A 26,076-nucleotide genomic window follows, 5' to 3' on the forward strand; every position below is an offset into this window, starting at 1 on the left:
CCCTCAGTTCAGATGCATATGGCTAGGAGTCTGTGGCTCATGGCTAGCTGATATGTTTTGCTACTCTTCTGGCTCCCAGTTACCCAATCTCCTCTTTGAGGCCTTTACAAGGTGGTGTCTCCAGTGATGGCAGCCTGTCTGTGAGGTTTGCATGCCATAGGACCCGTTCCTTTCTCATCATAGGGGAACAGTGCTTTACTGTGGGTATTTTTAGGGACCAAAGAGCAGGTAATGGTGGAAATCCACCTTGGACCTAGCAGTGTCCATACTTGTGAGCATGAGTTCAAGGTGATTCTGCCCACTGTTGTTGCACCAGGAAAGTATCTACATTTCTTTTTAATCTTCAGGATAGCTATTCTTCACACTTCCCATCACTGTGTTGCAGGCTGACCAGGACTCTTATCCCTGGAGGTGCTCCTACCTGAGCCCTCCAGGACCACTGAGATCCTGGCCATGGCAGCAGGATCGTCAAAATAGATTTCATATCCCTTTGTGCTGTGGTTCTTCCTTTCTCAGAAAAATGCAGGCTTGGGAGCTGGAGCTCCCATCGCGTCCTGCTGGATGGCCTGAGGGGCTGTGGGGCTGGGATGCGTGCGGCGCCTGGGGAGCGCAGGCTGCTCAGGGTTTATTACCCCCGCCACCGAGGGCTGCCCGCCCGGGCACGGGGGAGCCGCGGCCTCTCCCGGAGGTGGTTTCCCTGCTCTCGGCCTCTGTGCAGACCCACGTCTGGCGTGTGGAGGACACAGGCCGGCGATAGCGGGTGCAGAGGGCCGCGGGGGTTGGTCTGCCAGGCTCCTTTCCTGTCTGCTGGTAGCAAGGAGGTGCCGCCTCCGTGCTCCAGCTCTCACTGGGTCAGTTCTTCATGTAACGCAAGCTTGTCCTCTCCCTTGTCCCAGCACTTTGACCCTACCCCAATGAGGTACTTTTTGGAGCTGAAAAACACGACGTGTTCCCATAGCTCAACACATCCATCTGAGATCCATCTTTGTGCTCCGTCGTACATCACAGCTCGGTGCAAGGAGATGACAGATCATTTTAACATGAATATGTAGTGACAATTCAGAACACGAAAAATTAAATATTATTATAAAAGCAGGCCCAAGATGAAAACCCAGTTAAGTGCCATGGTTTAAAGTTGTTTAACCGGTCTCTGCATCTTTGATTTTTGTTTGTTGGCAAACGAGTGGTTGCACACCTCTGTGAGAAACCAGTGCCAGGTGGAGCGAGGAGGCAGCAGCCCTGCCGGCTGTGCCGACAGCCTGGGCAGTGTGGAGATGAGTTCCTTTGGCTCCTCTTCTGTGGAGAGTGGACACCCCCGTGTGGTTTGAGGGCTGGGTTAGTGGGTAGCTGACATCATACTGCTTCCACTGACGATGTTCAGCAGCACTTTGCCAGTGGCCCCTCCGTACTACGGCATCTTGGCACACCGCCGCTGTGTTCATGATGGATCCTCATCAGTTGTTGTCTGAGCTCTGTGCCAGCTTCTGTTGCCGAGAGGGTAGGAGGGGCTGGGGGATCTTCTCATGGTTTCAGCCAGTGTAGTGAGCCTTTTTTTTTTTTTTTTTTTTTGAGGGTGGATGTTTGCACAGTACTCTTATCCATAGAACCTGGGTTAGATCTCAGAGCTATGACTCTTTCCAGGAATACTTAAATGATCTTTCTGGTTTCTGCTGTTAACTTTTAAGACCTTATAAGCACAGTGACATTACATGCAGCATGGCCTGTTCAGATGTCCCTCCTTCTTCTTTCTTTTAGAAATCATTGAGTTTGCCTAAAAAGATAAAAATAAGCAAATTGCTGTTAGATTAAAAAGCATTGTTGCTTTGATATCATGCTATGGAATGGCTCAAGGTGTTATAGCATTTCAGAAAATAACCCCGTGCCAGAACCATAATATGGTCGTATGTCTTGTGCAGCCTGAACACAGATTTTTGTCGCTCAGTTTGTGGCGTGCGGAAGGACAGAGTTTACATTCCTGGCGTCAGGGCAAGACGCGATGAGAAATCCCTTTTGCACAATGTTTGCTGTCTCAGTGACATCACCAGGATAAGTAGCGTGGATGTGATGTTGATGGCATTCCTGTGTGGGACATCTGGCTTATTGCTTGAAATTAGATCATTTCTCTTCTGTGGGGAAGTCAGAACATTTTTTTCTGATAGTCACCAATTCCCCCCACTTTGGTGTATAAGCACTAAAATGGCTATCTGTGAAATATATTTTTTTAAAACAGTATGTTTTCAGGAGTTTCCATCCCTGAGACTTCCTTTTCTTGTTTACCTGCACTCAAAAAGCTATTGCTTTTGCCTTAGAGGAGTTCACTGACATGGTCTATCGTGCGGTCTCTCAAACAGTGTCATCAGTGCGATCGCATGCAGCGAAGTGGCGCTGGGGCAGGAGCGAGCAGGCGGGCATGGGAACGCCGTCAGCCGTTTCACAGCTGGGGAAGCCGGCGTGCTGGGCAGCACCAGCTCAGGCGACAATGCGATACGTGAAACCCTTTCATCTCCTTTGCTTTTTCCAAAAAAATGTAACCAGCAGGGCTCTTCTCCCTTCCTGAGGATTTATATGAGATTATATTCTTAACAGACTTCTTATCCAGCGTGTTTCTTCTTGCCTTTCCTGGAAGCTGTAACGCTTCCAAGGCAGGGAGAGAGGGAGCGTCTGTTGCCTGTGGTGTCTGCTGTCCTGGCGCTGAGACCTCCTGTGGGACAGTGGGAGACCTCCACCTCCTGCAGCCAGACCGGGAGGGACACCCGGGGTACCTGTGATGGCAGGAGCTGCTCCACATACACTCACCATACATTTTCGGAATTATTCCAAGTTCACCATACACTTTTGGAATTCTTCCCAAGTCATACGTCCAATGAGACTCACAATTTCTACTTTGAATTTGGATCTTTCACAGAGGCAGTGGACCATACATTAGTTGTTTGTATGAGGAACTTTGAAGTTCAAATGCTTTTTCTAAATTCTCCTTTTAGAATTCAGTCTTTTGTTAGTTTGGTTATTTTTGCTTTCAAATTTCCCCAAATTCAGATCATTTGCCGTTCTATACAAAACCTTTCTTTGCCTGCTTGAAGAATGTGACCTTTGGGAGAGCAGACCTTATAAATGTGTATGCATATATAAGGAGAGACAGAGAAAGATCACAATTTGAAGCAAGCTTAGGGGAAATCAGAGATTCTTACTTGATTTTTCTCTGCTACTAATTTCCGAAATGCAGAAGGAGGGTTTCCTTTCTTCCAGCCATCACTGATTGCTCCCAGCTCCAGCTGAGGAGTGGAGCGCAAATTCCGGGCCTCAGAAAATGAAAAAAAAATCACATAAACATTGTTGAGCTGAGGATAGTAAGACTATTTCTGCTGATAAAGGATCATAGTAGAGAGGTGTGCATGCTGTACTGAGTCACCAAGTTAAATATATCCCTTCGTCACAAGTTAGTGGTAAAATGCTGAAATGCAAATGAACCTCGTATTTCTAAAAGCTGTCCTTGTAGGAGGGCTGGGCAACGTTTAACAGCTGGAGCTGCCAGTATTGCTCTTGACTTTGTCAGTGTCTGGGAGGGTTTGGCTTCTGCTGCCTGACTGATCAAGTATGTTCGTCTCAAATACCAACCCTAAGTTAAAAAGAAAAAGGTGTGTGTGGGGGGGGTTATAATGGTCCCAGCATAGACAGCAGCTGTATCTCAGCCTGTTCTTACACACGTTCTCATGGTCTGAGCAGCAGAACTTCATTTTCGCCCAGAATCAACTTGATCCAGCTGCTTCTTGTTCCCAAGTCAGCTGTAGCCGCTGCTGAGTGGAGGCACTGTGCTCAGAGGCTCAGCAGTGACTGCGGGGGACTGGGTGTACTGGGAGCGGTGGGAAGGGCAGAGGTGGCCGTGGGTGATGAGGGCATCGAACGCAGGACTCGAGCAGTTCTGGGCAGAGCAGTTCTTCCAGTTTAATTTCCTGAGGCCCAGTGATGGGTTTTGTGTTATCCTACCCATCTCACCGTGGTTCTTTCACATGCTAAAAGAATACTTTTGGACCTTGTTCTGAAAATATTGGATTGTTCTGCCTTACTAGCTGAGATGCGATGCTGTTTTGGGTTTTTTTCCTGAATACATAAGAAATCAACAAAGCATTCAAGTGATGTTGCTTGTCTATTGGTTGAAGTCTTGCTTCAGGAGAGTAGTACTTCAGTCTCTCTTCACTTACGTGCATTAACCTACCTTCGTGTAGGCTGCTGCTGTTCTGCAGTTTCCCAGGACGTGAGCATCTGTAGAAGCAGTTCCAGGAATAAGACAGACCAGTTTTGTCTGTTTTGCTGGCAGACCCACGCTCAGCTTCCCCACTTTCCTTGTTCCTTTGAGTTCTCCAAGATTCTTTCTGTGGAGAGAAACCATGGGATGGGTGGTGGGCAAAGCAATGTTTAATGTTAGTATAAAATGCTATGGCTTTACTGGGGCAAGCTGCTGCTGTAGCTTTCTGAGCAGAAGCAGTTGCTCGGCCAGCGCAGCCTGCAGCGAGCATGAGTTAGTCCTGTGGACTGTTCAGGTGAGGCATGCAGAGAGCTCGGCTGCTGGTAAGTCACCTTTCGTCAGCTAACTAGGGTTCACTGAAAAGCTTCAGGCTGGAGGACATCCTGTCAGTACCTGCAAGACCCAAGATTAATTCCTAGCTGGTGTTAGGCATATCACCGCCAGACTGTGAGGAGAGGGGAACAGCTATCTCCGAGCTATTCGCCACCCTCTCGTTGCACAAGCCATCGACATACGTTCTCTCTGCAGTGCTGAGGGCGTATTTTCACCTTGGGGTTACTGACTGGGTGAGCTGAGGCAGAACAATTGTTGGCTCTGCGTGCCCCATGGAAAGCAGCTGTTGCTAGTCCATATGGCGTAATCCCTGCAAGCGAGCACAGGATCGGTGCTGTTCAGAGCCGCTCAACTGTCTTCCCTCCCTCTCTTTTCAGGTGGCCATCATTGCAGGAAATTTTGAATTGGCTGAAATCATCAAAACCCACAAAGAGTCTGATGTTGGTGAGTTTAATCTTTCATTTTCCCCCCTTTCCTCCCTTTTTAATCTTGCTGTAGAGTCCAGGGCTATTTCGGTGTGGGTGTGTTAGCCAGTGGTTTCCTGGTGCTACCTGCAGTGGTCAGTGGAAGCTGCAGCACGCAGCTTGTTTTGGGTCTTGGGAGTGGCAGGACAGATCTCTTTCTTCCTGGGGCCATCAGTATCCCGGCTATTTATTCGGTCCAGTGTTTGCTTATGACTGCTGAGATTGCCAAGCTAAAGAATTAGCCAAACCATTAGTCTGGAGTAGCTCTGAAAAGCTCTTCTGTAAATTCCCTTACTTTTCTCTCTCTTTGCATCCCTGTGGCTATTTCATACTAGAGATCCTTTCCTGCTAAGGCTATTTACTGGGCTTGGTGCAAGGAGGAGACATCCTCTGTCTTACAAGTGATAATGGTTATGGAGCTGCCCCACGCTGAAGCTCCTATTAGTAAAATAAACAAAGTATTAGCCATTCTGGTTGTACTTGCTTCTTTATGGAGGAATATTTTCTGGTCAGCCTTTTTCCTTGTGGCATCTCTTCTGTCCTTCTGTGGTGTAGATATTGGCATGCGATATATGCTGTGCAAAACTGAGTTTTAGGTCAGATATGAAATGAACACTTGTTGAGTTTTCTTGAAATATTCCAAGAAGTTTATTGGCGTCATGGTTTAACCCCAGCCAGCAACTAAGCCCCACGCAGCCGCTTGCTCACTCCTCCACAGTGGGATGGGAGGGGGAGAATCGGAAGGGTAAAAGTGAGAAAACTCGTGGGTTGACATAAAGACAGTTTAACAGGTAAAGCAAAAGCCATGTGCACAAGCAAAGCAAAGCAAGGAATTCATTCACCACTTCCCATCGGCAGGCAGGGGTTCAGCCATCCCCAGGACAGCAGGGCTCCGTCACGCGTAACGGTTACTTGGGAAGACAGACGCCATCGCTCCAAACGTCCTCCCACGCCTTCCTCCTTCTTTGTCCCAGCTTTATATACCGAGCGCGACGTCGCGTGGTATGGAATATGCCTCTGGCCAGCCTGGGTCAGCTGTCCCGGCCGTGTCCCCTCCCAGCTTCCCGTGCGCCCCCAGCCTCCTCGCTGGCAGGCCAGCACGAGAAGCTGGACAGTCCTTGACTGCTTAGCAACAACTGAAAACATCAGTATATTATCAACGCTATTTTCATCCCCAGACCCCCACCATAGCCTCACCCTAGGTGCTATGAAGAAAATTAACTCTATCCCAGCTGAAACCAGGACAACTGGTCCAGAGCTTTCTAAAACAATGGAGGAACCAGTGCAATGAGTTAATTCTCAGCGTTTGTGCCTCCACAGAAGGTAACAGTCATTGGGTCAGCAGCTGAAAAAAGACTTGTGGAGTTTGAAACAGCCAGCAAGTATTGGGCTTTGTTGTTGGAACTGCCTATGAATCTAGACACCTGAGCCCCAAGACATCTGTTCTCACTTGTTTTCTCAGCTAACTATTGCTGGTAGTTACAAACAGCTGCTGAGAATTTGTGGGAAGGTATAAGAGTCAGAAAGGACATGGACAAAAGCCTGAAAATTCCTTATAACGATGTCAGTGAACAGTGCTGACAAGCAAGCCACCCTATTAATTCAAGAGACAAGTGACTGTTTTTGCTGTGAGCGGGGTTTTGGACTAGATGACCCTCCAAAGGTCCCTTCCAGCCTGCATTCATCCATGATTGAATCTGTATCTGTGATTGACTGGCTCAATTATTATTATTGAAGAAGTGTAAGGAAAAAGTGCAATGAAAACATGTCAGGTAGAATGAATTGTTCATGTTTTAGATATGGCTGTTTATATAAAATGGGTCAGGTAACAGTTGCAAACTAATCACACGCAAACCAGCAGGTCCAGATGGTATCCACCTGGGGTCAAGGGAACTGGCAGTGAACTTCCCAAGCAAGGAGAAATTGTTTTTTGAAGTTCATTAAGATCTCAGAAGTGGGAGAGTTTGACTGGAGGAGAGCAGAGCAGAAAGGGCAGTGCTTGGTCTGTCCTTTTCTCTGATAGCAGTTGAAGAAATACTGAAACCAAGAATATGGTAAGAAAGGGCAGCATAGGGCAGCATTGTAAGTGATAGCTCTTGGAGGAGTCTTCTTCTCAAGGTCCCAATATTAGGTTGCACTTGTCTGGCTGTGAGACAAGAATTGGTGGCCCCCACCTCTCCTTCGGAGAGGACCTACTGTGTTAAAGCTGTGGAAGGAAGGGTGGTTAGCAGTAGCTTTTGCTCTGTTCTGCAGAATAGCCCTTAGCACGCAGCTGTACTTCCAGGCTCCTAGAGCATTCATCAGTGTTTCCGTCTGGATCCAGAGTGCTCTTCTGAGGTGGAGCTGGCTGTCCCGGCTTGCTGTGCTTTGTCTGACAGTGTAGAGCAAGCCCAGAGGGTGTGAACTGAATTTGTTTCAGGTGAAAATAACCCAGAAACTGTGTTCCAGAAAAATACCTGATGTGTTCCATCTGCTGACAGGCATTTAGCCCATGGGTCTAGCCAGGCTCAACAGAGTTTGAAGTGAGATGCCCAGTGTGGATGCTAGGTGGTCAGTGACAGCTGTTTACAGCCCATTGGGCTGCAGGACTTCTTGTGCAGGCTTCGCCATGGTTCCCTGTGCACAGGTCTCCCATCCCTTCAGTCGGTGCAGAGACCAGGAGCTGCTTACTTCATCACAGCCACCAGCACTGGGGTCAAAGGAGGTCAGAGTGGAGGGCTGCAAATCTGGGGGGGGAGAACATGTTCTTGCAAGTCGAAAACATTTGCGGAGGCTCTGGAATTGGGCTGTTCCATCATTTCTGGTTTTTTTCCTTATTCTCATGTTTTATGGATCTGCAGACAGAGAATGCCATGAATGGCAACTGCTGCGCTTTGTTTTCTTGGTTGGACCTGAGAGGTTGGATTGTGAGGACTTGGCAGTGCCACCACAGACCCTCTGTGGCATATCCCAGTGCTTGTTGGTCAATGCAGCCTCTGCTGTTGCCCATAAGGGAATGGTTTCTGTGGAGTGGCCAGGGCAGCCCTAACCCTCTTCCTAAGCAGCAGGAGGGTCTCCTAGGGTATGGCTGCAGAGCCTTGTCTCTCAATGCTCCAGGCAGATTTGGAGACATTCTCAGCTATGCATGTTTACTGGTAATGCCTTAGGGAAATACCTAGGCCACCTACTCTAGGGACCTTGAGTTGCTTTGCAGGGGCTATAGCTGGAGCTCACTCCAAGGTGATCCTGAGCTCTGTGTCTAGGTTCCCACAGCCCCTGGAGATGTCAGTGGAAAAAGGCTGTGTGTTGAGCAGGAACACCAGGAGCTGGTCAATGGGAAACAATGCAAATGGGGTGGTGTCTGAACCTTGGGGCCTCTCTGGAGTGCCACTGCCAACCACCTGGCATGTCCATTTGCTTGTCCCGTTTGTGTTCAAGTCTTAAATCCACACAACCATAGAATCTTTGGGTTGCAAGGGACCTCTAAAGGCCATCTAATCCAAACCCTTGCCATGAGCAGGGACATCTGCAACTAGAGCAGGTTGCTCAGAGCCCCGTCCAGCCTGACCTGGGATGTCTCCAGGGATGGGGCATCTACCACCTCTCTGGGCAACCTGGGCCAGGGTTTCACCACCCTCATTTGGGAAACATTTCTTCCTTAGATCTAGTTGAAATCTGCCCTCTTTTAGTTTAAAACCATCACCCCTTGTCCTGTCACTACAGACCCTGCTAAGAAGTCTGTCCCCATCTTTCTTCTAAGCCCCCTCTCAGCCCCGGCAGCTGCAGGAAGGTCTCCCCGGAGCCTTCTCTTCTCCAGGCTGAACCCCCCCAGCTCTCCCAGCCTGTCCTCCCAGCAGAGCTGTTCCAGCCCTCGGAGTGTTGCTGGGGCCTCCTCTGGCCCCGCTCCAGCAGGTCCATGTCTCTCCTGTGCCGAGGGCTCCAGAGCTGGATGCAGCACTGCAGGGGGGTCTCTCCAGAGCGGGGCAGAGGGGCAGAATCCCCTCCCTCGCCCTGCTGGCCACGCGGCTTTGGGGGCAGCCCAGGACATGGTTGGCTTCTGGGCTGGGAGCGCACATTGCCGGCTCATGTCCAGCTTTTCATCCACCAGTACCCCCAAGTCCTTCTCCATGGCGCTGCTCTCCATCTCTTCATCCCCCAGCCTGTGCTGATAGTGGGGGTTGCCCCAACCCCAGTGCAGGACCTTGCACTTGGCTTTGTTGAACCTCATGAGGTTCACATGGGCCCATTCCTCAAGCTTGTCCAGGTCCCTCTGGATGGCATCCTGTCCCTCAGGCTGGTCAGCCGCACCACTCTGTTATCAGTTACAACATTTATCAGTCAGATGTGAAATTCCATTCCATAAAATCAGATGTGCATTGCATTACCTGATTTTCATTAAAACGTTTGCAGTGGTGTTAATTGCACATCACTTTTTTATCATTTGGATCCTGTGCCAGCTGCTCAATAATTTTCATGATCCATTTTTCTGGTAAGTTTTCTTAGCCTGCAAGTTTTAAAGTATTTGTTTCAGCTAATTAGTAGCTGTCACTGCTTTGTCATCATGATGACACAAATGTCTCTTCCTGCTTCTTTTACAATATACTTCTGCATCTACAAAACAACCCAAAAGCTTTTTTTGAAGTTTCCTTCATTCTACAAACCACTTGTTTTTTGTTATTGTTTTTAGATCCCCTTATTGATTTTGTGTATTGTAACTTCATATTGATTTCAATTATTTTTACATAATTACAGAACACATACATTCTGCAGTATCATTTGATGTCTTTATTTTGCCACTCTTGTCCAAATAGGCATTTAACTGTAATTGCTTTATTTAATAATTGTGGTTTTATAACTTTTCTTTGTTTGCTAATTTTTTAAAAACTCATGATTTTCATTCCTATTTTCTCTCCCTACATCAAAGTAGGTCTGGAGGAATAATATAACATTAGTCCAATACTAAGAAATTGCCCTTAAGCGTTACATGCACGTAAGACTGGTTGGGGCTGTCTTCCCTTTCCTTATGCTGACTATAATCAGGTCATGATTCATGGTCACTAAGCAACGACCAACTTCAAGTCAAAGGAATTAATTCATTGTCAGTCAGAACGAGGCCCAAAACCGTTGCCCCATATTACGTGGAATACCTTTTTGTTGGAGAATGATGATCTGCAGCTCTGTATGAGATCACCAGCATTTTTTTGCCAAACTGAATCACAGAATCACTAAGGTTGGAAAGGACCTTCAAGATTATCAAGTCCAACCATTAATCCAGCGCCACCGTGTCCCCTAAAGCATGTCCTGAAGCGCCACATCCACATGTTTTTTGGATACTTCCAGAGATGGCGACTCCACCACCTCCCTGGGCAGCCTGTGCCAATGCTTGATCACCCTCTCGGTGAAGAAATTTTTCCTAATATCCAGTCTAAACCTCCCCTGGCGCAACTTGAGGCCATTTCCTCTCGGCCTATCACTAGTTACTTGGGAGAAGAGACCAACACCCTCGTTGCCACAACCCCCTTTCAGGTAGTTGTAGAGAGCGATGAGGTCTCCCCTCAGCCTCCTCTTCTTCAGACTAAACAGCCCCAGTTCCCTCAGCCGCTCCTCATAAGACTTGTGCTCCAGACCCCTCCCCAGCTCTGTTGCCCTTCTCTGGACACGCTCCAGCACCTCAGCGTCCTTCTTGTAGTGAGGGGCCCAACACTGAACACAGGATTCAAGCTGCGGCCTCACCAGTGCCGAGTACAGGGGCACAATCACTTCCCTACTCCTGCTGGCCACACTATTCCTGATACAGGCCAGGACGCTGTTGGCCTTCTTGGCCACCTGGGCACACTGCCGGCTCATGTTCAGCTGGCTGTCAACCAGCACCCCCAGGTCCTTTTCCGCCGGGCAGCTCTCCAGCCACTCTTCCCCAGGCCTGTAGCGTTGCATGGAGTTGTTGTGGCCAAAGTGCAGGACCCTGCATTTGGCCTTATTAAACCTCATACAGTTGACCTCTGCCCATCGATCCAGCCTGTCCAGATCCCTCTGCAGAGCCCTCATACCCTCCAGCAGATCAGCACTCCCACCCAGCTTGGTGTCATCTGCAAACTTACTGAGGGAGCACTCGATTCCCTCATCCAGATCATCAATAAAGATATTGAACAAGACTGGCCCCAGAACCAAGCCCTGGGGAACACCGCTTGTGACCGGCCGCCAGCCGGATTTAACACCGTTCACCACAACTCTCTGGGCTCGGCCATCCAGCCAGTTCCTCACCCAGCGAAGAGTAAACCCGTCCAAGCCACGAGCTGCCAGTTTCTCCAGGAGAATGCTGTGGGAGACGCTGTCAAAGGCTTTACTTTAGTAAAAGTCCAGGTACACAACATCCACAGCTTCTCCCGCATCCACTAGGCGGGTCACCTGGTCATAGAAGGAGATCAGGTTGGTCAAGCAAAGTCCACCATAACAACACTTGTTTTCCTTAAGTGTACAGGCAGGGGTGGGGAGTAACTCACCCCTCAGCGACCCTGTGGAGGTCCCTGCTTTTGGGGATGTTTTAGTCTCTTGGACCATGTCTGCTTGAGATCCTACAGCCCTGGCCTACCATTGGCTCTGTATGGGCAGTGTTGCTGGCAGAACTTTCCTCTCTCCTGCTACTTTGGGGTGGATCTTTTCCAAGGCGTTTAGGCACACGAAGACACAGATTGAACACAGCAAAGGTGAGAAGATGACCTGGTCACTGAACTCCTCATTAGGTGTCCATCCCACGTGGAAAGGTAAGCAGTGCATATCCAGATGTATGTGGCCCCATTCCCTAGTCCCTTCTCTGTGTGAGCTGACACCAGAGTATTAGTTTAGAGCACGACATGTTAGGAAGATTACATGAGGCTTTGGGTGTCAAATTGTCAGTTGTTGCTGAGAAATCTCAGCTTTATGATGCTTTATAGCTCAAACCAAAGAATAAGTTATTTCTCATTGATGAGGATGTCCTGGAGCAAACCCAAAATCAGTGTCTCCTTGTCCTTCAGGTGCCCTCCTTATCTGAAGCCCATCTCAGGTACATCCATGCACTGTGAAGCTATCTGTCAGAAACTGACTATAGGAGCTAAGTCTGGTATTACCCAACGTGTTAAGAATCTAACATCTTTCAGTGCTGCTGATTCTTCCAAGTTCTCCCATGTAAAGAGGAGAAATCCACCCAAAGGGATATGAAAGATTCATTTTGACAGCATTTTTCTTCCTTAGGATGCTATGACTTCATATCACTTGTTGCTAAAATCCAATAACTGTTCATAATATTCACCGTTGGTGAAACATTTTTTCTTTCATGAGGGAAACATGATCTTTGACCATCCGTGTTGCCCTGGTCTGAACCTCTTCTGGCTCAACTATGCCTTTTTTGGGATGGAGGATTTCTGCAGTGGCATTAGGATGTCTGCTTTGCTTTCTATATTGTTGTGGTCGTATCCTGTGTTTGAACAGTGTTTCTAAGCATTACCAAGCTCAGAGAGAATGTTTTCTTGGACCTGTGCTGTAGAATGGCATAGAGCATCTCAGATAGACATCTATGATAAGCAGAAGTAGAGGTTTTGACATTTCTTATTCCTTTCTAACCTTTACTTTTGATCCCTTCTCGGAAATTTTTGGAAAGCACTAAATGACGTTGATGTTGAAAAACCTTGTGTGGAAGCCATAAATGAGTTCTTGTACGATGGAAAGCTTTTTTTTTTTTTTGTCTATTTGTGTCCAATTTCCTGGAATGTATAACAAATGTGGATGTTCCTGTTGAACTTATAAATAGGGACAGTTGGAAATTTGGAAGCTGGCAGTGGTGAAGAGATAAGGAGAATGATAGCTTTCTATGTGCCCTTTTTTCTTGTGTGCCTTCTACAATGACTTTTTTTGCTCACTATTGTTAGACAGGGTATTAACCAATGTGAGGCCTTGGTCTGGACAGTCCAGCAGTTCCTAAGAAAGGATATGGTTCTCTGCAAAAAATGCAGTAAAATATGGTGGGACAACCAGAACAACTCCTGGGTCCTGCCAGAAGTTGGTCTTTAATTACAGCAAGGTAGAGATAGCTTTCATACTCTTCTTGGCACAGCAAATTCAGTGATCTGGACTAGGGATGTTCCACAGCAGAAGTCATAGGATGGTCATAGAACATAGATATTCTGTAGAAAATCACTCCTAGCTGAGAAGACTGAGCTGTGTTTGGTGGCAGTACTTGTTTGGAGATGGAGTTAAAATCTGGACTGGGTAACCTTGAGTTTGAGTTTATTTGTATATTAGGCTTGTAGTTGAGAACAGCAGCTCCTCACGCTCTGGTTTCCCCTCTCTGAAGAGAAAGGATGCCTGCGCCTTGTGGTTGTGCTCAAACATCTGCACCTCACTGGGAGACTTGTTTCTCCATGGTAAAATGCTGGCAGTTGTTGATCATCTGTTTTCACCCTGGGCTGGCTAGGGGACCTGTGCAGGATGCTGTGAGCCTGCCACCAGGATACTCCTCCTGTACTCATATCTCTGAAAGCTCTTCACCACCCCTTCTGCAGGGGATGCAGCCAGTCCACCAGTGACTGTAGGCCTGCACAAGGATGACCTCACAGGAAAAATCTGTTTTTTCCATTGTGAGTTCGAAATATTCCTCAAAAAGCTACTGATGGAACAATAAATTTTTAAGACCGGAATGACCAGTATTGCCATCTTGTGATGAAAATAATAATGCTCGCACAAGTCTATTCAAACTTTTGCCAAGAACTCTTTCTCAATATACAAACATGACCGTGATTTTGTCACCTTGGCAAACCATGAATAGCTTTTGTTTCATTATTTTCTTAATATAGGTCAGGTTGACCAGCTTCTGAACCATTGCATGGCTTTATTTTGAACATTTTCTGTTGTTTAACATTATTTTTAGAAATGTGAGTTGAATTTAGATGCATTTTTTCATAGTAACTTAATGGATGAACAGAGGATGCTACACTTCTCAGGCGTTGATATATCTGTTGGTTATGTTAGCCCTTCTGCTTGCTGCATTGTCTTGGAACCTGTCCTCATGTGGTTTGTATCAGCACTCAGGGGCTTGTTTCAGTCTTGCTGCTTTTGAAGGAACAGTCCTATGTTGTACAACCTCTATTCATGTTTCCCAGGTGCTTCATCTTGCATCAGGCTGTGATGAATCGTGTTGAGATGATCCTATCCTAACAAATTCCTGAGATTTCATTGTGTTGATACCCTTTCTTGTATGTCGTAGAATCACAGAATGGTTTTTAAATGTGGTTTTTAAAGATCATCTAGTCCAACCCCCCTGCTGTGGGCAGGGACATCTTTCACTAGATCAGGTTGCTCAAAGCCTCGTCCAGCCTGACCTTGAACACTTCCAGGGATGGGGCATGCACAACTTCTCAGGGCAACTTGTTCCAGTGTCTCACCACCTTCATCATAAAAAATTTCTTACTTATCTCCAATGTAAATCTACCTACTTTCACCAATGACATTTTACCAATGTCATTGCATCACTTGTACTTTATTGCCAATGAGCTGTATTTTTTTTAAATCATTGATAAAGACAAAGATATAAATACTACTGTAGCAAGAACTGACTTACTGGATAATATTGGAAATATTCCCAACTGTTGTTCTCCGTTAACAATTCATTACTGCGTTTGTTAAAATGTGCTCTGGTAACTTGTCCAGTTGTAGCATGTAATCAGGATATCATAGGGTCAACAGTTTCACTCAAGAATATGATGTCAGCAGTTATTTTTGTCAGTGAGATTTGAGCTCTTAAAGCCATCCTGGCTGATATAAATTAAAATCTCATTCCTTTTTATTAATTGATAGATGTCCTGTTTCAGTTTTCCCAAGCTTTTCCTAGAAATGGTATGAAGCCAAGCTCTGTACGGTTATAGGAATCATCCCACTGACCCTTTCAAAGCTGCCTCCCCATCTCTGGAGCTTTTGAAGGAGTATTATAAATATAGGCCAGCGACTCAGCAATCTCAAATTCTTTTGAACTTTGCTGCAGAAGCTTTCGACCTGCTAATTTGAATGTACGTAACTGAACAAGCATCCGTTACTGATATCATTGGAATTGTGGGAGAAGTTTTAAATGCTCCAGGTTGGTCTTGGGTGCATTTTTTTGCAAGTACAGAGGTATGCATAGAAATTATTTTCAAAGGCAGATCAGAAATATGTGTTAGATTTTTCTGATTTTCGGTTACCATCATTGTTAATTACCAAGAGCTTATGGGTCAGGATTAAAGAGAGGGCAGGGACAGGTGACGTTATAGTGGGGGTCTGCTACAGGCCACGTGACCAGGAAGACCAAGCTGATGAGGCCCTCTATAGACAGATAGAAGCACCTCATGTTCACAAGCCCTGGTCCTCATGGGGGACTTCAGCCACACCGATTATCTGTTGGAGGGACAACGAGCAGGGCATAAGCAATCCGGGGGGTTCCTGGAACACATTACTGATAATTTCCTTCTTCAGGTGACAGAGAAGCCAATGAGGAGAGGTGCTAATGCTGGACCTTGTTCTCACCAACAAGGAGGGGCTGGTGGGGAATGTGAAACTCAAGGTCAACCTTGGCTGCAGTGACCATGAAATGGTGGAGTTCAAGATCCTTAGGGCAGTGAGGGGGTTGCACAGCAAGCTCAGTACCCTGGAGTTCAGGAGAGCATACTTTGGCCTCTTCAAGGATCTGCTTGGTAGAGTCCCGTGGGATAAAGCCCTGGAGGGAAGAGGGGCCTAAGAAAGATGGTTAATATTCAAGGGTCACTTCTGCCAAGCTCAGGAGCAATGCATCCCAACAAAGAGGAAGTCGGGCAAAAACACCAGGAAGTGTGCATGGATGAACAAGGAGCTCCTGGACAAACTCAGACACAAAAAGGAAGCCTACAGAGGGTGGAAGCAAGGACAGGTAGCCTGGGAGGAATACAGAGAAATTGTCCGAGCAGCCAGGGATTGGGTTAGGAAGTCTAAAGCCCTGATAGAATTAAATCTGGGCAGAGATGTCAAGGGCAACAAAAGAGCTTCTGTAGGTACATTGGTGATAAAAGGAAGACTGGGGAAAATGGGAGCGCTCTCTGGCAGGAAACAGGACACCTGGTTACCCGGGATATGGAGAAGGCTGAGGTACTCAATGACTTTTTTGCCTCAGTCTTCACTGGCAAGTACTCAAGCCATACCGCCCAAATGGCAGAAGGCAACGGCAGGGACTAGGGGAATGACAGACCGCCCACTGTAGGAGAAAATCAGGTTCAAGACCGTCTGAGGAACCTGATGGTGCACAAGTCCATGGGACGTGATGAGATACATCTGCAAGTCCTGAGGGAACTGGTGGATGAAGTTGCTAATCCATCATCCATTATACTTGAGAAGTTGTGGCAGTCAGGTGAAGTTGCCACTGACTGGAAAAGGGGAAACATAACCCTCGTTTTTAAAAAGGGGTAAAAGGAAGACCTGGGGACCTACAGGCCAGTCAGTCTCACCTCTGTGCCTGGCAAGGTCATGGAGCAGATCATCCTGGAAACTACGTTACGGCATATGGGAAATAAAGAAGTGATTGGTGACAGCCAGCACAGCTTCACTAAGGGCAAATTGTACCTGACAAATGTGGTGGCCTTCTATGATGGGGTTACAGCATTGGTGGATAAGGGAAGAGCAACCTTACAAGTCATCTAGCTGGACTTGTGCAAAGCATTTGACACTGTCTGGCATGACAGCCTCGTCTCTGAATTGGAGAGACATGGATTTGAGGGATAGACCACTTGGTGGATAAGGAATTGGCTGGATGGTCACACTCAAAGAGTTGCGGTCAACGGCTCAATGCCTAAGTGGAGACCAGTGACGAGTGGCATTCCTCAGGGGTTGGTAGTGGGACTGATGCTGTTTAACATCTTTGTTGGTGACGTGGACAGTGGGATCGAGTGTACCCTCAGCAAGTTTGCAGGTGACACCAAGCTGAGTGGTGCAGTCGAGATGCTGGAGGGAAGGGATATCATCCAGGCTTGAGGAATAGGCCTGTGAACCAAGGCCAAGTGCAAGGGTCCTGCACCTGGGTCAGGGCAATCCCAACCACAGATACAGGCTGGGTGGAGAATGGATTGAGACCAGCCCTGAGGAGAACGAGTTGGGGATGTTGATTGATGAGAAGCAAAACATGAGCCGGCAATGTGCGCTTGCAGCCCAGAAAGCCAACTGTGTCCTGCGCTGCATCCAAAGCAGTGTGGCCAGCAGGGCAAGGGAGGGGATTCTGCCCCTTTGCTCCGCTCTGGTGAGACCCCACCTGGAATACTGTGTCCAGCTCTGGGGCCCCCAACATAAGAAGGATGTGGACCTGTTGGAGCAAGTCCAGAGGAGGGCAGCAAAAATGCTCCGAGGGCTGGAACAGCTCTGCTGTGAGGCCAGGCTGAGGGAGTTGGGGTTGTTCAGCCTGAAGCAGAGAAGGCTCCAGGGAGACCTTATTGCAGCCTTCTAGTACCTGAAGGGGGGCTACAAGAAAGCTGGAGATGGACTTGTTACAAGGGCATGTAGTGATAGGACAAGGTATAGTGGCTTTAAACTGAAAGAGGGTAAATTTAGATTAGCTATAAGGAAGAAATTCTTTACAATGAGGGTGGCGAGGCACTGGAACAGGTTGCCCTGAGAAGTTATAGATGCCCCATCTCTGAAAGTGTTCAAGGCCGGGTTGGTTGGGGCTTTGAGCAACTTGGTCTAGTGGAAAGGTGTCCCTGCTTATTGCAGGGGGGTTGGAACTAGATAATCTTTAACGGTCCCTTCCAACCCAAACCATTCTATGATTCTATGAATTGTCTGCCATCTGGAACAGGTCTGAGCAGTTGCTAAACCCTCCCAGAGGAAACCTGAACAATGGCCTGATAGTCCAAGCAGGGCCCTCAATGTGCTGAATGTAACAAGGTAAAACAGGGACATTAAAAATGCACCGAACTTTTGCAAAGAAAAATTTCCAGTGTTGAGATGCATCAGGCTGATAGACTTTATCTGAAGAGAAAGGCTGAAAAATCTCATATCAGAGTACCACTCACAGGTGAATTGCCAGCACATTTGAGAATCACTTGTAGGGGAGAGCTAGGAAGTTTAATGAACACGTATTTTTAGCAGTTTCAGTTGAAGTTTTACAAATGCAGAGTAAAATCTGCTTCCATCGGTGAAGGGCTGGCTGGCAAGAGAGCTACGTTCAGATGGAGTGAGGAGGGGCAGGTGGGAGAGGAAGGGGTTTGGCTCTGAGGGATGGTGTCCAGGGTGCAGTGTCAGGTGTGAAGGTTGGTAACTGAGAAGTAAATGGAGATGGCTGGAGAAATGGTTGGGGGGTGGTTGGTTGGGGTTTTTTGTTTGGTTTTTTTTTTTAATTAAAAAATATAATGAGGCTATAATTCCTTTCAGTGGACTACTACTCAGTACCAAGGTAAATTACCAGCTCCCTCTTTGGAGCTGAGATGTTCTGGTGTGCCTCATCATCTCGTTCTTTTCCTTTAGGTGTCATTCCTAAAAAAAAAAACAAACCCAAAATACCTGTAAGGTCTCTTGGAATAGCCTCTCTCCTGCATGGGAGAGAAGCTTGGCCATAATCTGCTGTGTGCTGCGTGAGGGGAGATGCTATGCGTCTTCTCCAGTTTGCTTTGTAATTTTCCACTATTAAAATGTAAATGTGGCCTCTCAGCTTGGAACTGTGGAGACATTTGCACTCCGTGTGCTTTTGCTCTTCTACATGAATATTTAACATTGAGCCAGCAAATCTAAATAACCTCCGAGTGTTGATTACACTTTGCAGCTCAGGGTTGTTTGGAGCGTGGTCCAGGTGCCCCCCAGGTGCCCGTGCAGCATCTTGGGGCCGGGAGCTCCTCCAGGAGCCCTGGCTGTGTCCTGCTCCCAGCGCACCTGAGCGGCGAGAGGTGTTTTCGAGTCGAGTGCTGTGCGTTTACCCTTCTGGGGGGCAGAAAGCAAACGTGGGCACGTCAGAGGAACCAGGCTGGCCGGGGCACGGTTGTGCTGCTTCGAGCAGTGCTGTCATGGTAACTGAAGTGATTCATTCTGCTGTGAGAAACCCGGTAAACATACTTTGATTAAACTCTTGAGAAGGTATAAAGAAGAATCTTCAAAGCTGATTGTATGAACTGCACAAAGTTTTTTGGGGTTTTTTTTTTTTTTCTTTGTTGCTCTCACCTCCCTCCCTTCCCCACTGGGCACCGTGGATTTGGGGGATGGGGAGGGGAAGCCTTAGTCAGATTTGGCTATCTGGCAGCAAGCCTGAAACTGTCCTGTTTCTGGCTCCTGGTGGCTGGAGTTCAGGCTCGGTGGTTTATTGTTGTTATCAGTAGCTTCAGGCAGGTGGAGGAGCAGCGAGAGGCTGGCGTGCAGCCCGCGGGGCTGGCTAAGCGTGGTTTGGGGCATCACGGCACCTCGAAGCCTCCTGGCGAGGATTTCACCTGCCAAACAAAGGCAAATCGGCTCTTCACCTTGTAAATTGGTGTCATGAGTAAACTGCGCGTACAAAACCCGAGTCTCCTTGCTGAGGTTTGGCATGTCAGAGCCCGGCTGGGGAGCAGCTCCTCAGCTCTCATGTCAGGTCCAAGGTGTCTTCCTGCCACCCTGTCCCCATTCCAAGGCTGGGAGAAGAGGAGCTGTGTCCTGGCTGGGTGTCCTGCTGCCCCAATCTGTGGGGGATGGTGGCTGCATCCCCTGCCTGTGCCAGGCTGGCTGCCCCGTTTCTGGATGGGGACCATGCTCCCCATGGGGGAAACCCACCCCCTCAGAGCCTTGTTCCCACACCTCTTGCATGCCTCTGTGAAGGGCCTGAGGATACAGGTACCCAGACTGGGCTGCTTCCTTATCTGCTTTTAGCTTTTTCCTTGAACGCCTCCCTGTGCATGTCCCCTCACACTTTCCTTGGCTCCTGCCCTGGCATGCCCCATCCTCTCCCTGTCCCTGCAAGGACGGTGTAATGAAGCCACTTCCCAGTCGCTGCTGTAGCTCGGCCAGCCGGAGGCAGGAAGCCCTAATGCTGTGGGAGCTGCAGTTCCTCCCACTGTTCCCTGGCACTAAGGCCAGGCTGGTCTCAGCTTCTGGCCCAAGGTGAGATCTTGTCTGCTGGTCCATCTTGCTCCTGCATGCTTTTCTGCCCCTTACTTTTGCATGGCTCTGGTTTTCACTGACCCCCAATGAAGGTACACTCGCACAGTTACTCATTAGTTTTATTTGCTGCGTTCCGGGAGGCTGATGAGTTGAGCTAGCGGGCTGGTTTGACACCTGGGGGCTGGCACCCAGCACAGGTGGGGCATGTGGTGGGACCAGACGAGGGGATGGGAGGCACCTGCCTTCTGGCATTGGGAAACTGTTGGATGAGACATGTCTCACATCCTGCAACAGAACCCCAGCCTGCTGGGAGCCCTCTCCAGCCCTCCCTTTCAGCTACCTTCTTTCTGGTGACCATTTCAGTCCTTCATACTGCTGTGATGGTGGCTGGCAGGGGATGGGGCAGGGTCCCATCTCAATGACAAGCTCAGGCTTGTGCAGAGGATGTAACAGGGAGAGCAGCATGAAGGAAACCGTGCTCAACGTCCTTCGGAACAGAAGCCGACTAAGCTCTCTGCAAAGCTGAGGGTGACCTAATTTTTGGCTGAATGAAGCCACTCTGCTGTGCTAGAGGAGGTTGGCCCTCAGAGTTAGAGCCAGCAGAGCAGGCGGGACCATGGCATCCTCGCCAGCATGGTGCAGGAGCCGAGCGCCAGTTGTCCTGCAGGACAGCGTGGGCAGAGGGGGGCTCCTTCTGCATTTTTAAGATGTTAAATGGGCCTGGGATTATTGCACATTCTGGACACCTGGATGTAGCTACAGAAATGTAATTTGGCTGTTGTGAGCACATGGCTGGTCTGTGCATTGTTCTGTGTTAGGGCGCCAGGGCCTCTGAAGCATGCTGCTCAAAACAAAGAGTTACGGTTAACTCAGCGCTTCTACCTCTAGTAGAAAGTTCTCATCTTTCACTCGTCTCCCTCCGAACAGCAGAGGGTTTCTCCAAGGCTTTTGCTTTTGAACACACAGTGCTCTCCCAGGGAGAGAAGTAAACAGCTAAGCAGGCATTAGGGTTGTTGGTCCCTTGTTTACCTGTCCCAGGAAAGGCCAATTTAAAAACAGCAATAAGAGACTGCCTGGAGAGCTCCAGCACTGAGCCAGGCTCTGCTGTCAGTGTGGGCTGTGGTCACCCTTTGCCCACATCACTGCCCCGTGTATGTGGTGGCCTCAATTTTCTGCCTTCTGCAGCCCCCAGACATGTTCCTGGTGCCTTTGCTGTCCTTGTGACTGTGTCAAATGCTGATGTCCTGCTGGACTTTCTTGTGCAAATAAGTGCACCCATAGTACCCTTCATCATCAAACTGCCTCCACTGGTTCCTCTCTTGCTTCGGGATCTGTTTTACAGGCTTGCCCTAGTCCACATCCCATGCAATGTCTCTCCTGTCCTTTTTGCCATCTGGCAGTGGCCCAGACAATCTTCTCTTCAACATTTCTGCCACGTGCAACCGAGTTCATCTCCCTTTAAAGGGGACATCCTTTTAAGGGACGTTTCAAGGCCATCTAATCCAAACCCCGGCCATGAGCAGGGACATCTGCAACCAGAGCAGGTTGCTCAGAGCCCCATCCAGCCTGACCTGGGATGTTCCCAGGGATGGGGCATCTGCCACCTCTCTGGGCAACCTGGGCCAGGGTTTCACCACCCTCATTGTCAAAAATTTCTTCCTTGGATCTAGTTGAAATCTGCCCTCTTTTAGTTTAAAATCATAACCCCTTGTCCTATTGCAACAGGCCCTTCTGAAAAAAACATGTTTATATCTCTCCAAATATATCTAATTTCTGTCCAGAAAGACCCAGGCTTGCGCTGTATCTGCATGGCAGAGCTTCCAGACTTGCTGGACATAAGTCTGTGCTTAGATGAGGGCTTTGGAGAAGCTCTGGAGCATCTGGGGAGAGCAGTCCTATATTGCTGATATGAGTGGTAACTGTATTCCTCTGATTGCCCTCCTCCTGTGAAGCTGCCTGGATGACTGCTTATTGGCTTTCTCAGTGAAAGCCAGGCTTTCCTGGACACCTACTGTCATTTCTAGCTCTCTAACCTCTGTGCAGAAGCATCTGATCTTGGTCCAGTTGCCTTCCTGGCTGCACAATGGCCCCGAAATGGGCCTTGAGGCAGTCCAGGCGCCAGAAGCTAGGCACTGAAGTTGGAGCAGGTGAGGCTTCCATCATCTGTATCTCCGCGCCCAGGCTCCTGAGGACTTTGCAGAGTCCCCTGAGCTCTCCTCTACATGCCAGGGTAGACACCCTGGATTTTGGCTGCAGGTGCATGGGTCAGGAGACATCAGAGCATGCTTGGACACCTGAGAGCCTAGGGAACTTTGCAATCTAAATGTGTGTCAGCTGAAAGTTTGTGTTCCTGGGATAGTGCTGGAAAGCAGGTTTTCTCACTCATTTTCGGGACTCGTGTGACTCCCTTGCCCTTAAATCCCACTTTGGCAAATGAAATGGGTTGTCTGAATCCCACCTCACATGCGCTTATTGTGCACTGGGGCCGAATTAAAATTACACAGATAGTGCAGGTATGTCCTGCCTTTCGAGAGACTGCTTTTGCAGCTATAATACCATCCTCTTAATATGCTTCTGGAATTAAATACTCGGGAAACTTTGGCTTTACAGCCTGTTATGTGACCTGGATACCTTCTCTTTTACTCCTGTAAATGCTATGTTATATTGTGCTTCCAGGGGCTCTCATACTTGATGTTATGATGAATGGATTAGTGAGTAGCAGAGTGGTCCTGCTTTCTCCAGCCACTCTGCTCCTCCTCTCAGATGTCAATCTGAGGCAGAGGTTGTGTTTTTCTCTGTTTTTGAGATTGGTGCTACAGTTTTGGTGTTGGGAGGGAGCACTTTGAATATATAAGGTGATGGCTGCTGTTGTGTAAAGTGTGGAAATGGGTGACCAGGTTCTTTAGTGTGTTTATTTGACAGGCTAAATTAAAGCACCTGCCCTGACCTGTGTCAAGAATTATAAAGTACCTTCCCTGTTACCAGTGAGTCCTTGAGCAACCTGTTTGTGTCTCACCGCCCAATAATTGGTGCTTGCTGTGAATATCTCGCCACGATCCATGCAGATCTTCCCCATCTGAACCTGACCCATTTGACGTCTCCCTGGTGTGAAGTGTGTGGAGTGGGGAGAGCGAGGGACTGGGACAGGCTTACTGCTTTTCACTTAGGCTAAGACTACTAGGAGCAGAGGAGATTTAGCACAGACCGAAAGGATCTCCTGTCTGGTGTGCTTCTTTCTTCCCTTGCAAGATAAATATCTGCTTTTTTTTTCTTTCTTTCTTTTTTTCTTTTTTTTCCTTTTTTTTGTCAGCTTGGTAAAAGCAACTTGCCAATAGTATTATTTTACAGTAAGCTTGCATATGATCGGTTCAACATACAAACATGATTTTTTTTCCTAAGCAATTTATATCAAGTAACTAATAATTAATTCATAAAACACACTAAAGCAAGCCCGGGCCAACTCCTGCTGTCTGAATTTTTCATTGTGGCACTCTTGTTTCTCTCTTTCTTTCTTTCTTGTTTTGGTGTCAAGACCAATGACACTGACCCCAGTCACTCGTGGAAGTGATGAACCAGACCAGTACCTCAACAGGGGTCTGGCCGTAGTTGTGGTGCTTTGAGTGGCCGTTTTTGCCTCGTCATGGTAACGGACATGCACGGGAGGAGCGCAGCGTGAACTTTGCGTGAGCAGCTGGTGCGAGCCTGGGTGGCACCAGTCATCTGCCAAAGGGCTGACTGCTGCTCCTGGCTTCTCCCAGGATGGGGAGAAGAATAGTCCAGGCAGATTTTTCTAGATCTTGAATTTTTTTTTGCTGAATATTTCCTGTTTACCAAAATTCTTATACGGTGCAGATCCAAACTTGGCATTTCTCCAGCTGTGACGTTGCCTACTGATGGAGCACCACTGAGACGATCTCTCTGGGGCGTTGCTGTTCCCCAGCTTAGATGTAACAGGTTCGGATTGACTCTGTTCTGGCAGAATGGCACTGAGCTTGTGTTTGGTTGATGCTATGAGCTCGTGGCCTTTCTCAGGTTACAATCCTGTGATCACTTGGTTTCACCTATTGTGTTAGTCCTTGGAAGCACATCATGGATGTACTAACTTGACCAGTATGGGCCTTGGCCTTCAGTTTGGAAAGGTATTCAGGCACTGACTGATGTGCTTTCATCACTAGGCAGCGTTTGGCACTTTCACTAAAAGTAATTCTGTACTTTTTTCCAAGAACCATGCTTAAAGTTATGGATGTGGCTTGGTTTGAAAACAGCTCTTTGAGACTAGCAGAAACTTACACGTGTTTCCAGTGACTATTTCCAATTTCTAATAATTTTTAGATCTGCCAGTTACAATGACATGTATCCATTTAATATTTGCTTCTCTGACTTTTTAAAGTGATTTTGTATGAGAAGTGATGTAGTACAAAATTAAGTGTCTCCTGGAGATCTATCATATGTCTGGATTACACAAGAACTGGTCGGCAGTCCTCGTCAACCAAACCTGTTCAGCATTGCCTGTGAAACAGTTGCAGGTAGCCCTGACTGTGGCTTCCTCTCCAGCGTGTTGTGTCAGTAGGACAGGCTACACATCAGCGTCCTGCACGCCAACAGTCCTGCAAACTCCCAAGCATTGGGTCCACAGCATGTTTTACCCCAGGGACTGCATCATATCCACTGTCCAAGCTTTGCTTCTTTCCGTCTGACATCACTCATTGCCTGTGGCCCTTGGGTGACCATTTTGACCCGCTTTTCCTGTTGGGGTGGCCTGGATGTGGGGCGCTGGCAGCACGGAGGCTGTGGGCAGGCGGCTGGCAGCAGGAGGCTGGGGAGCTGGGCTGAGCTGCCACGGGGAGCGCGGACACTGCCGGCAGAAATTCCCCCACCGCATGGTTGAAACTCATCAGAGAACAAATGCATCGTGTTGCTATGACAACAGGAAGATTTACAGGAGCCTGAAATTTTTGTACTTTGAACCAAAAATATTCTTTGGAAAAATATTCCGAGTGCAGCCATGGAGCACAGCTGGGAAGTGCGTTCAAGGTGTTTGGTTAAGGATGACGCAGGTCTGAGGCCTCGCTGAGCATTGGGCAGCATCCTGCCCAGACCCCGGCGACTCCTGTCCTCTGCAGCCCCTTGGCAGTGGCCATTGGCGCATGCTTAGGGCTCACGTGCCTTTGTGCAAGTTGCGATGGGAGAGGTGGCCTTGGGAGGGCAAAGCCAGGGCAGTCGTGAGGGTGGTGGAGCGGGCGGTCCCCCGTTAAGAGGATCACACCGCATCTGAGCATGCCTTCGAGCAGGAGCGCAGGAGCCCTCTGCGTGCTTTACCTGTCCCCTTGCTTTTGCCACTGCACTTGCACCAGAAATGGGCTGGATATTGTCAGGTCTGGTTTCCCTTGGATGTTGCCACACATCAGACAAAGCATGTTAACCTTCAGGTTAGAAATGGATTCATTAAATAAAATCTAGGAAAATATGTTTCTCCTGACCAGAGGTCTGCTCCACGGCACACGCACCATCGCCACGGCAGAGCCTTCTTCCCCTGTGACCGCATGGGGCTCCCCATTTCCGCTCTTTCTCCCTCTGCAGAGCTGCAGGCAGAGGCAGGAGTTTGCATCTTCAGGTGGCTTTGTGAAGTCTGTTTCTTCAGCACATTCCCGAGGGTTAGGTAGAGGGTCAGGCAGGGCAGGGAGTAGCTAGTCTTTTATTCTGTGCCTTGTATTTTCTAGGCTTGCACTTGGCACATGCCTGAAGCTATAGATTTAGGCCTCCCCTGCCTCTGAAACAGAAGAGTAAACGGTGCCTGAGGTTACTGCGGGTGCCAATGTCCTGCGCACGTGTCACCGCCTCCAAACCAGGACGGCAGCTGGAGATGGGTTGGCAAGGGTCCTGCTGGTGGCCTCGCGCCCTCTCCCTGGGCACCCTTGCTGGCGCTGCCTCCCCTTCAGCAGCGCTCCTTGATGCTTCCTGAGATGCCACCTC

The 26,076-nt window shown here is 48.4% G+C and overlaps 1 protein-coding gene across 1 annotated transcript in view; it reads left to right on the forward strand.

The window, feature by feature from the left end:
• SHANK3 (SH3 and multiple ankyrin repeat domains 3) overlaps positions 1-26,076 on the forward strand; it is a gene marked incomplete at both ends in the record, with an annotated part of 394,260 nt that overhangs the window by 111,290 nt on the left and 256,894 nt on the right. The window contains 1 exon segment of the mRNA XM_082010792.1: positions 4,954-5,020. Within this exon segment, the coding sequence (XP_081866918.1) occupies positions 4,954-5,020 (67 nt within the window).

Source organism: Phaethon aethereus (assembly GCF_964289735.1).
Source record: "Phaethon aethereus genome assembly, chromosome: 1".
NCBI lineage: Eukaryota > Metazoa > Chordata > Aves > Phaethontiformes > Phaethontidae > Phaethon > Phaethon aethereus.